The sequence below is a fragment of the Leptodactylus fuscus genome, chromosome 1 (genome assembly GCF_031893055.1).
Source record: "Leptodactylus fuscus isolate aLepFus1 chromosome 1, aLepFus1.hap2, whole genome shotgun sequence".
Classification (NCBI taxonomy): Eukaryota; Metazoa; Chordata; class Amphibia; order Anura; family Leptodactylidae; genus Leptodactylus; species Leptodactylus fuscus.
Window position 1 is genome coordinate 91,841,111 of NC_134265.1, and position 12,531 is coordinate 91,853,641.

A 12,531-nucleotide genomic window follows, 5' to 3' on the forward strand; every position below is an offset into this window, starting at 1 on the left:
ATAGCTAACCATACTGCTGCTGCTCCCCTAAAGCCAAACCTCCTGGATTGGCTTTAATTCTCAGATTATGATCACTAGGTTTCTTGAAAACCGGGCATAGATATATTTGGAGTTACCATCTAGAGCAGGGGTAGGGAACGTACGGCTCTCCAGCTGTTGCAAAACTACAACTCCCAGCATGCATACTGGCTCTGCTGTTCTGGGAACTCCCATGGAAGTGAATGGAGCATGCTGGGAGTTGTAGTTTCACAGCAGCTGGAAAGCCAAAGGTTCCCTACCCCTGATCTAGAGCAAGTCTTCCTTTCTGCATCAAGGAGAGCTTATTGACATATTTTTCCCCCCGAATTCTTAGCAGAGCATGTACAGTCTGTAAGACTCTATACACCGAAAGGTGGCCTGCAAAGGCAGTTTCATTAAGATATGGTAGCCCTTCTGACCTAGTCTTACAAATATCATTTATATTCAGAGATATATGTGCAGTTTTATGAATCAATAAAGCTAATAAAATAATGTATATATAATAATAATACTGTATCTTCTATTTATAAAAATTCAGGGAACACATCTAGTGAATGAAACTGATCATTTTAGTGGTGAAGATAGTCAAATGGGGTTATCCTATCATCAAGGAACAAATAAAAACATCAATATTACTCACTTGTTAAATCCTGATTCCCTTCAGTGGTCCATGCTGGTGTTTTGTTGCTTATCATGCAGTGGCATAGCCATATAGCTACATGATGCTGCAGACAATCACTAGTCTCAGGGGTGATACTACCATGGACGGCATGTTGAGGCCAGTCATTGGCTGCATTGGTCTTGTAGACTTATAGCCCATTACTGCTGCAGAGAAGAAGACAAAGCCCAGCAGGGACCACCACAGCTGATTCTGGGTGGTGCAATACACAGTGGACACCATGAGATACACTTGCAATAGTACAAAGAGATAGACATCATTTCACATCTTCAACAAGTGTATATCACATGGTCAAATACACAATTATTAGAAATTAGTCTGCATACAATTTTATAGAGGGTAGGGAGATGCCATGCAAACATTTATGCACAGGATAGAAAAGTGCTCCTACCAATTTAGTTTTAATAACGGAAACAACTCTATGTACACACACTTATTTATAGAACAAAACGCCTGTAGTAGGACATATAGGTAGTATAATGTATAACAGATGACTGAATGGAATAAAATTTACATATTCTACTGAAGCGATAAAGACAGAAGGATGCCGTGAACTAGAGGTTTCCCATAGTAATCGTGGAATGAAAAAGTGCAGCAAGTCTGACTTTTTCTTCCATTGATTACAGTTTAAATGTAAATATAGATGATAATAATACGGACACCAGACAGACCCAATTATATTCAATGGGGTCCCTTAGGTCCATTCATGTCAGTGACTTTCAGGTTTCGTTGTTTCCAGTTTTTATGTTCTGGCTCTCCAAAGAATGGGACAAAAAGCAGAGCTATGCACATAACCCAATATTGTCCTTTAACAGGGTCAGTACAGGGAGCTTCTTCTACCCGCTGCTGGAAGAAGCGCCCTTGGATCAGAGGTGGAGGGTTAGGATTTGGATACACCGCTCCTCAAAATTTGGTTGAGCATATATCCAGTATTTTTCTTCTCATCTCTGCTGAGATAGACAACTAGTCCCCTGATGAATATCCCCCCATATAAGGGGACAAGAAACGTGTCAGGAAGCAGAGAAAGTTTACCAGGGCATAAAAGGGAGAGTTTGGGAATGTCCTGGTCAGGACAGGATTCATAATATTGGGGCAATAGGTCCTGGTCCCCTCCCTTACATAATCTAGTAAGGCTGTTCTTGTTTTGAGCACTGGTAGTTTGACATACAAGCACATATATATTTGTTATACATGTTGCTAAGGCCTTATTGTAGGATACTTTAGAATTTGTCTTAAACATTTATTTATTTTTTTATATTATTTCATTATTTGATCCTATGTTTGGTAATATAATTGTACACTTTGGATCTATGGTGGTGCACGGCCTAGTTTATACCAATTGTCTTTTCTTTTTTTTAAATATACTTTATTCTTTTATAAATATGAAAACCCCTTTAAACCTAATTCCACATACATGACTAAATCAGATGACATCTTATTCAAACACTGTAAAATAACCAAAGAAATAGAAAAAAAAAAATAAAAAATACATGGTTAGTGAGTGGGGCAGCAAGTGGAAAAGCAGAATAAGGTAAAACGTTTGCGATCACATTCCATTATCCTATACTAAAGAAATTGTGAGGTTAACCGTTACTGTACTAAGAAAAAAAAGAAAGTGAGCGGATAATCAGATTAGTATTCAATGCACAAAAGTTATTTCACATTAACCAATTAGGGAAACCTCAGAAGTAATGCCAACATTCAGATATTTAGAAATGACCAACTCCTTAATTCCTCAGTGATGCTGTCTGAGCAATGAATGCAAGCAACACAATGACAAGCTGATCATGCTTTGCAGAATTCACTATGCGCTAGTGCAAGGGATTACTGCAGTCCAACTAAGCAGTCTTAAGCCAATTATATAGATTACATTAGGAAGCCTGACCAGGGTTGCAAAACACTGAAGCTGTAGATGTGATTATTAAAGTCCTATGAAATCCATAAGCACAGGTGCAGGATGTGGAGGGATTTTACAAAACAAACAAAAAACAGAGGCGTTGTACCTTCTGAAGACATGCGTTTAGGCATAGTAGAGACAGGAGCTGGAGAACCATGAGCAGAGGGGTGAGACGGGGGCCTGGACGGCCGCGAAGGGGGCCTGGAGGGCGGCCTTGTAGGGGTGGCTGCCCGAGGTGGAAGAGAGTTGGGACCTGACTGGTAGCGAGAAGGTGGGCGGGAGGAAGGAGATGGACAAGGCGATGGCCAGGGAACACCTGACAGAACAAATGAGATGAAGGAAAGTATAAAAAATAAAAATATGGGATGAAAAGGAGGGAAAAAAACAGGTCAACAGAAAAAGTAAAATAACAGAGGGGAAATGGCTTCTCGCAATAAACCTGTAGTTTTGGCAAATGAATTAAATATGGGAGTTATGCCAAAAATCTAAATTTACAGATTATCTCATGGCTTCAGTAATCTAAGGGAAATTACAATCTGATACAATATCACTAACTGCATCAATACTGGGGTAGATTAAAGGCAATGTAGAAGTGAACATTTACCACTCTGACTATTGCAGGCAAGAGTTGGAGAATCATTAAATGCAGTAAAAAAGATTTTCAGAAACTTGCCTCCATTAACTACTCTTTGATCAGCTCCAGAATTTGGGCTGAAGTCTGAAGAATGGGATCCAGTTCTTGAAGGAATAGGCCCAGATCCAGACTGGCCCATTCTTGGAGAATTTTGTCTTACACCGTGGCTACTCCATGACATGCCATCTTTACTCCTCTGTCCAGGTGGAACATATTTATTTTCCCTTTATAGAAGAAAAAACAATACATTAAAAGAAATTGTAATCAAGTTCTACTAAGTACAAAGCACACACACCCTTAACGCTACATTCACACTAGCGTTCGGGTGTCCGGTTTTTGGGTCCGCATGGGAACCCGAAAGATGGAGACCATGTTCTCTTAAAAAGCAGTTACACCAGGAGGATGGTGGGAAAATACTTCATATTTGGTGAAACTTGTATTCCCCTCTGCCCCCTCTGGCACGAGGTTCGTAGGATCATTAGGGAAGTGACTCGATTAGTGTTGCATTGGAGGATGATCCAGACCCCCTTCGCCAGTCTATATTCCCTTTCAAGATCCCTAAGCATGTATTCCAGCTGGTTGGCTTTATGCTGATGGCAGTCAGGTCTGTTATTCCTTTGCCTCTGGAAAACCTACATCCCCCTCCAACCTTAGCAGACTGGCTACAGGAGATTCTGCACATTTGTCAGATGGAAGCTCTTACTACAGCACTTTGACAGAATGATATCGCTCGCCAAAAAATATGGCGCTGCTCTGGAAAAACCTTCTATTGCTCTTCCACTTTTCACTCCTCCTTTTTTACTTCCTCGCACAGGAGTAACTTCCCGACCCCTGTAGGGTCTCAGTACACTCAGGCCTCTCTTCTTAGTTTTCTCACTATATCTTGTGCATTGGACTGTATTACTGATATGCCATACAATCTCCCTGCTGTATCAGGAGAATTTCCCTTATCCTTCACCCATTGTTACCATTTATTTTGACTGTTCTCACTTTTATTTTAATTTTTTTTTAATAGTTTATACTTTTGTGGCAGAGTCTCCAACACTAGTGAATCCAGTCTAAACCATTTATTTCTATTTAAAAGTGACGGTCTCATGAACACAACCCAACCCTTGTTTATTTTCCTATTAAGGAATGCGGACATCATAAAAATGAGGCCCTCCACTGAGGACACATATGCCAGAATGGGGAGGTTTATAAGCAGCTTCCATTCTGGCAGACTCAAGCTTACCATGAATTACAAGGATATTCATTCCTGCAAACAGCCACCATGTCATACTGCAATAACGCTGGGTTCACACCAGCATCTTGACTCAGTTATCAGGTTTCCGTCTTCTGCATGCAGAAGATGGAAACCTGTCATGCCGAATCCGGACGTGAGCGCCGGTGAGCGTTTTGAGCTCTCCGCCACGAAACCAGTTTTTTTAAACCGAACACCGAGTACTGCATGTCCAGTTTTAAAAAAAAAAAAAAAAAAAAAAAAAAAAATGGTTTTGCCGTGGAGAGCATAAAACGCTCACGGCCGGACAATTTTCAAACCCATTCAAATGAATGGGTTGAAAGATGCCGACAAGTTTCCGTTTCCTGCCCTGATTTGTGCAGGAAACAGAAACCTGCAGAACGGACACCCGGGCGCAGATGTGAACGAGCCCTTACCCAGCAGTGACTACAATGGGATGCGGGTTAATCATCTGACCAACCTGGTCCACATGCTAAAAGGCATTGTCTCTAAAAAACAACTCATTTAACAATTCCTACCTAGCAGCCACAGAGTGTCCTTCCCTCTCACACACGTTGCGTTGTACTGCAGTGTATTTTTCTTCTTCAGACCGATCATCATTTTCCAAGGCAACACGGGCTTTATACTGGGAGCTTGACTCGATCTCTTCGGCTATTTGTGCAGCTCTTGCTTCTCTCTTTAAATACTCTTCTGAATTGTCCCTTTCTAAAGGAACGCTGTTGGGGAAGAGGTGTGTGAGAATTTTATTTTTACACGTGTTAATAATGAAAACTGTTGATATGGCACAAAGTCATTTAAAGGGATTAAGTATTTGTAGTATGTAGTAGGTTCTAATTCTGATATACCGTATATACTCGAGTATAAGCCGAATTTTCAGCCCAGTTTTTGCGCTGAAAAAGCCCCCCTCGGCTTATACTCGAGTCAGTAAAATTTTTTTTTTTTTTTTTTTTTTTTTTTTTTTTTTTTTTTTAGGAGGGAGGGTCTATGACCAGCCACAATATTAATGTATAGAATCTCCCATAAAATAGTGCAAACGAGAAAAAAAAAAAAAAGATTTTAAAAACATAAAAGTTCTAAAACACTCCTTTTCCTAGAATACATACAAAAGTAGAAAATGACTGTGAAACACATACACATTAGGTATCCCCCTGTCTGGCAGTGCCCGGTCTACTGAATATAGGGGATCTGCAGTGCTCCTGTTCCATCAGGAAGGGATTAATAGAAGCACTGCAGATCCCCTATATTCATCCAGACTGAATTCCAAGTGGGGGGGAAGAAAAAACCCAGTCCTCAAGCTCAGGGAAGGGGCAGACAAACAACCAAAACACCCCCTCCCCTTTCCCAGCAACTACTGCACCCAAAAAACTCTGACCATTTTAATTTTTGAAATTTTCCAGTATTTCCCCCCCTAGGCTTATACTCGAGTCAATAAGTTTTCCCAGTTTTTTGTGGTAAAATTAGGGGGGTCGGCTTATATTCGGGTCGGCTTATACTCGAGTATATACGGTAGTTTGTGTAATTTAATAGACGTATTCACTACTCACTTCCAGAGAATAAAAATCTGTCTTAGTCAAGTAACAATCACACGTGTAAAAATCTGGTTATAAGGAAGAGATCAGAGAACTTTATCTGTGTGATCACTTTTTTGGCCTCTGGAAGTAAAAATTAATGAATTTACTCCTTCAACGCCTGAATTTATAGTCCATTATAAGATGAGTGAGGGCGGGATCACACCTGCGCTCGTGCCCACTTTAGGCAATCCTGCCGGTTTCCGTCTTCTGCCCCAAAAAACTGGACAGGGGACGGAAACCCGGCAGTCAGTTTTCAAACCCATTCACTTGAATGGGTTTGCAAAGTGACCACCTGTGAGCATTTTGTGCCGGTCTGTGGCAAAACCTTTTTTTTTTTTTTTTTTTTTTTTTTTTTTTTTTTAAACAGACACAAAGTTGGACATGCAGCACTTTGTGTCCGATTAAAAAAAAAAAAAAAAAGGTTTCGCCGCGGAAAGGCACAAAACCCTCACAGGTGTTCGCTTTGCAAACCCATTCAAGTGAATGGGTTTGAAAACTGACTGCCGGGTTTCCGCCCCTGTCCAGTTCCTTGGGCAGAAGACGGAAACCCAGCAGGATTGCCTAAAGCAGGCACGGGCGCAGGTGTGAACCCGCCGTAAGCCTTATTCTATCAACTGATAAACCTTTAAGTATGCTACTCACGTATATGAGGAAAGGCTGCTGTCATACGTTGATACCACACCATAATTTACTTCATTGTATCGGAACATTTCATTGGGATCCCAACCATTAGACTAAATAGAAAAGAAAACAACAGATATAAAACCAAATATAAAAGACAGGGCTGCACAAAGATGAAAGGGAAAACCTGATGTTGTCAATATTCATTACCGTGCAGTGGCTATAAATCTCAGTAGCGTCTTATTACAGGGGTAGTCCACGACAACCTACATCCTGGACAATCTTTAATATAGGCCATAAATATTAGAACAGAAGGGGCAGACAGGCTTCAGACGCCCATACTACACACAACACGAAGTCTAAATTTGTTGGCTTCATGCCATATATAGCTCCAATTGACTTTCAACTCTGGGACTGGATAAATCCACTTCTGGATATGTGTAATGTATATTATGGGCACCGATAGCAGTCCCATACAGCTGATTGGTGTAAGAACTGTCTTTCTGCCCCTCACCGATCAGATATTGACGACATATCCTAAGGCTAGGCCAAAAAATTCTATCCTGAAAATATCATGGAAATGCCTTTAACGCTTATGACTTTTCGGAAATCCCTACCACATATCACAAAAACTAACTTCAACCACAAGGTGTCAACAAGACTTAAGTCAACTCTCTACTACTGATAGCAGTTGCCAAAACTACAGAGTGTACAGTTCAGAGGCAGACAGAGCTGTAAACTGTATAGAGGCCATTCTAAGCTTCTGCAGCTTAGCTCACATTCATTCCATTTTATTTTTTTTTTTTTATGTAGGACTCACTATATGTACATTTTTTTCCTATCAGTATGTCTTGGGAATTTGAGAGGAAATCCACACAAACACAGGGAGAACATACAAACTCCTTGCGCATGTTGTTCTTGGCAAGATTTGAACCCAGAACTCCAGCATTGCAAGGCTGCAGTGCTAACCACTGAGCCACCGTGTTGCCCCACATTCATTTAAATGAGAACTGAGGTGCAGTAACTTGGCATGGCCACTACAGTGTACTGGGTAGTTGGCTTCTGGCTAAGTACACCATGCAGCTCGGAAGCTTGAAAAAATGATCCAATCTGTAGGGGTGCCAGGAATGTCACACTATTAAATTCTGAAGAAACCTAAGAGCTATGTTATTCCATGGAGAAAACAAAAAGTGAACCACTATCAACCAGTATTTTACAAGACAATGGTCCAGTCATCTGTTTTCCTTCCCAAACTGTTCCTGAAAAAAAACCGAATGAGAATTTGGCAGTACAGGATCATTTCCCTGCCTATCCAGCACGTAAAGGGGTTGTCCAGGATAAACGTTTTTTTTTTTTGGAAAGGAGGCGGTGAAAAAACAACCCAACTCTCGCACGTCCTCTGATTGGCCTCAGCGGTCACATGCGGCAAGGACTTCTGCTGGAAGAAGCTTCAGAAGCAGCAGGAGGTGGAAGACACCTAAGCACCATGGACAGGTGAGCATGAGTTGTGTTTTTCCACCTTCCCCATCCTCCTTCCCAAAAACGGTTTATCTGAGAATCCTTTAACTATAAGCACAGACTACATGTATTCTATGTTCTCTTATATCTAATTATGTAAGGATCACATTGATGTCTTCTGGCTCTTTCTTCCTTACACTGCAGTCCGGTTTGTTTAAAACACTGTTGTACAGAAATCCAATTCTACCACTAGAACAATATGACAATACTACATTGGAAACCTCCATGTGCTAAGGATATAATAGTTTTAAATACACTGCATGCTAAAGCCACTGCACAGGATAGCAAAGGTTCAATTATGATAACACAAACATTGTCAATTAGGTGTATACCTGCATGTTATACTAGTGCATCAGTCAGAACAGTCTTTACTTACTACATCTGTATCTAAAGACTCCAGCTCCTCGCTATTAGCCGACAAACTGCTACTAATAAGGCCATCGCCCCCATCCCATGGTTCCAGATCTTTCTCCTTGTGCTCACCATTCACTTTAGCAGATATACCAGAGTCTGTGAATCCATCTATAAAATAAGCATGTGAAATACTTACATATAGATTCTAGACTGCCAAGCTAAAGCAAGAGGTCAGAAAATGAAAGGACAGTTCAAGAAATAACTTTCTTTTAAGATAAGCAACATCAGTAAACTTCTTAAGTGCTCAATCATCACCCCTGGGATTGTCATCATGCAAGGAACATGTACTACAAATATTACAATCTAAAAGACAATCCTGTAAGGATATTCAATTACCTTAGACCTTGTGTACTGTGATTCAGCATTAGATATTTCAGTGCATAGGCTACAGAATCTATCCTAGCCAGCGGTGGTGTGGATACATTTTTTTACGTTCTATTGTTACAGCATATTGTTGCATACCTCTTTTTGCATAATTCACATCCATGTCTTTAAACTGCACCATAACAAAATCGGAAGCCTTGAATAAGATACTGTCCACAATGTCTTCACGCTTTGGCCCCCCAGTAAAGTCTTTATTCTTCTTATGAGCTGCATCAAGCACTAAGTCGCACTAAAATTAAGAAAGAAAAAAATCTGAGACCGCTTCTTCTAACCACAAATCCAGACCTAATAGCACGGTTGCAAATATTTCCTAAAGGTTATTTCCTAAGTTGATCTGGGGGTCAGTAATTCAGGATTATGTATCATTTTAAACAAGAAATATTTATAAAAAAAAAAAAAAATCAAAAATCAAAAAAGCTAAAATCAGATTTAATTTATTATAGTAATTCCAATTAAAAAAAAAAAAAAAGACAGATACATCACTTCAAGGGTCACAAAATCAGTCTGGCTCAGGTTTACACTAAATTTTCCTTTTGAAAGTCTTTAAGTATCACATCACCACCATCTATACAGTCTCCCCCCTCTCCTTCTGTGTCTCCCCCCTTCCCCCATAGATTGTAAGCCCTCGCGGGCAGGGCCCTCTACCCCACTGTGCCAGTCGGTCACTGTTCGTATTATATCTACCTGTATATTTTGTGTATTGTATGTAACCCCCAAATGTAAAGCACCATGGAATTAATGGTGCTATATAAATAAACAATAATAAAAAAAATAAAATAATAATGGACCTCCATTTGGTATCCAATTCACACTACTGCTAAAGTGCAATAGTCCTCGTAGGTTAATTGTCATGACTTTTTTTTATTATTATTATTGTCTCTGAAGTGACATCAGTGAAAGTCAAAATGAAACAATGAGAACAATTCCTCTTAGTTTAGATCAGAAATATACATAGACAAAGGACTAGCTAACAGTTTTGCCTCTTTTATAGATTATCCCTGCAAGTAAATACAGAGGGAGTTCTGATGTGCAGGGATAATCTGATGGAAACTGCAATTGAAGTGTAGCTTGCAGGAAGATGGTGGAAGAAACCACAGTCCTCTCACACAAAGGTCTCAGATGTTTGGACGTCCAATGATCCCTACAGATAACATAACCATTACGTAAGACCACCACTGGAAATGCCACAGAAAGGGCAAGAAAACAGCCTGCTATAGACTTTTTATAGAACAGGCTTTTACTGACAGGACCTCACTTACCTTAGGACTATAGGTTTTAAAAACTCCTTCATACACGCTACCATTTTTCACATGTACTTCACACTTTGAACCCTAACAGGAAAAGAGATTGAAAAAAAAAAGAAGCAGTTATTACATATACAGTCCAAATCTGTTGGACTTCAGACATTTATGGCTTAGTCTGCAAATATTCCATGAATGAGTTAGCAAAAGTACAAGTGCTTCTGATTTCCTATTTCTTTTGCAGCCATTCTTGGGTTTGGCTGAAAAATCACAGCAAAATCTGTGTTACAAAAGCTGCGTTTCCACAACATTTGACCAAAAAGGGCTATCCAGGGTCACCAATTATGGCATTTTTTATTTTACATTTTGTTCCGTTCACCTGACAGCATAAATAACTTTACCTTTATTCTGCAAGCAACTAGTGAGTGGGCGCTAACACTTGCACCGCTGTCCGTCCGGAAGGATTCTGCCGAAATTCCAGGAAAAACAGCTTATGGATGGCTTGCCGGCGGTCAGTTTAAAAACCCATTCATTTCAATGTGTTTTTAAAGCAAACCTCCGGTGTCCGTATGCAGCCTCTTCGCCGTTAAACCGTTTCATGGCAGATAGGCTGCTTATTATAGATTTTTTTGTGTTCTCTTTTGGACAACACACGTCAGCACCTAAGGGGGTACCATTGCCATTTGTGCTGGTACTGCTCCTGATTCAATACTCATGCCATACCATAAATGTACAAAAGGGGTTTTCTGGGACAGTGATATTAACGTATCCCAAGGACAACTTATCAATATCAGATTGGTGGGAGGCCAGCACCCGACTCCCCTACCAAACAGCTGCTGGAGGAGGCAGCAATGCAAGGACAAGTGCTGCTTCTGCTTTCTAGGCCAGTGACATTACATGGCAGCACTGCAGTTCATTCATATTCAATACTACGTAAGGCACCCATCAGCAGCTGCCATTCTTAGTTAGAAAGGGACAATACATGCACAAAGAACTTACTACAACTGAAGTAAGAATGTGGACCATTCTCATGTTTGCATAGATTCCATCAAAAGAAATCTGGAAAAAACCAGAACAAAAATAACACATTGTAAAGGAAAAGGTGATAAACATTTATATCAAATACGGTATGTTTCAAAATATAGGGATAGGGTGTGGGGACCGCTGTAGACAAAAAGGGTGAAAGAAGTGAGATACCTGCTGTAATTCCAGAAGGAAAGTGGTTGGCAGGGGCAGTATTCAGAGAAATATGTACTCAACCTAATAATGTTTAGCGCAAAACTGTAATTCAATATTTCCATGTGTGCAAGGGGCTTCCTTATAGCATTATTATTTCTGGCATCAACCATTGACATGGAGCTGGAGAGTGCCCAGGCTCATAAACATTCTCCTATATATATGCCTATAGCTGCCACTGACAGGTTAAAACTATTACCATTTGGCCCCATGGTCTCCGTTGGTATCCCAGTGGCGATCCTCCCCTTTAACCAAATTGTATACAAAAGGTAGGGGTTGCCCTCAGAAATTTATTAAGATCTGGGGTGCGTGGTGTACTTTCCCTGTCACTCAATATTCTGCCCCCTCAATGCATTTGGCACTGGGGGCTTACGCACCTTGAGGAGGGATGTCTGCCGGATGGATCCATAGCCCCTTCTATAGGTATGATGTATATCTGTTGACGCTGAAGTGCCTTATTTATTTTTGCACTTTTCCCTGTATGGGGTGGGTTGTACGGGGGCGGGGTGGCGAAGTGGCAGTTCTTTGTTTGTTTATTTGAGTCCCTTTTCTATTTCTGCGTGCTTTATTTTTGCTGTTTTGTACATGTACTTTCCTGATTACTTTGTTTACTCTGTTACATCACCTTCAATAAAATGAGTTTTTTTTGTTTTCTTTTTTGTTAAAACAGGAGCCATTAATCACCTAATAAATCCCTAACTGATCCAGTGCAGATCCTCAGGTTGCCCTCAATAGTGTGGATTGATTCTGCTACAGCAGTGATGTGTGCATTGCAGCCAACGACTTATGAGCAGGGACGCTGACATGAGATCACTGAGGACAGTGATCAGATGCTGAAAGAAAACCAACAGTCTTTCAACACTCACTGGTGCAATAGTGCTGGAGCTGCAGGAAACATATCTAGCAGAAAAGGCTGTATTTTTGTACCAGATTTTTCGGTATTTCTATTTCAGCCAAAGCCAGGAGTGGATTTAGCAGAAGGAAGCACAGCTCTGCAAAAAAGCACTGCCTTACCACAACGTGTTGCCTTAGTCTCATGTATGTATGTATGTATGTATGTATGTATGTATGTATGTAT

General features: G+C 40.5%; 1 protein-coding gene across 7 annotated transcripts in view; it reads right to left on the reverse strand.

Annotated features, from left to right (window-relative positions):
* ATXN2 (ataxin 2) overlaps positions 1 to 12,531 on the reverse strand; it is a 66,870-nt gene that overhangs the window by 33,431 nt on the left and 20,908 nt on the right. For 6 of the 7 annotated variants that reach the window (XM_075273242.1, XM_075273282.1, XM_075273252.1 and 3 more), the window contains exons 3-10: positions 11,217 to 11,276; positions 10,236 to 10,307; positions 9,055 to 9,205; positions 8,555 to 8,700; positions 6,682 to 6,773; positions 4,987 to 5,184; positions 3,268 to 3,452; positions 2,701 to 2,910 (exon numbers count right to left, since the gene is read on the reverse strand). In XM_075273242.1, coding sequence (XP_075129343.1) covers positions 2,701 to 2,910; positions 3,268 to 3,452; positions 4,987 to 5,184; positions 6,682 to 6,773; positions 8,555 to 8,700; positions 9,055 to 9,205; positions 10,236 to 10,307; positions 11,217 to 11,276 — 1,114 coding nt within the window. The remainder of the gene's footprint in view (positions 1 to 2,700; positions 2,911 to 3,267; positions 3,453 to 4,986; positions 5,185 to 6,681; positions 6,774 to 8,554; positions 8,701 to 9,054; positions 9,206 to 10,235; positions 10,308 to 11,216; positions 11,277 to 12,531) is intronic. The other variant, XM_075273291.1, reaches the window with a different exon arrangement.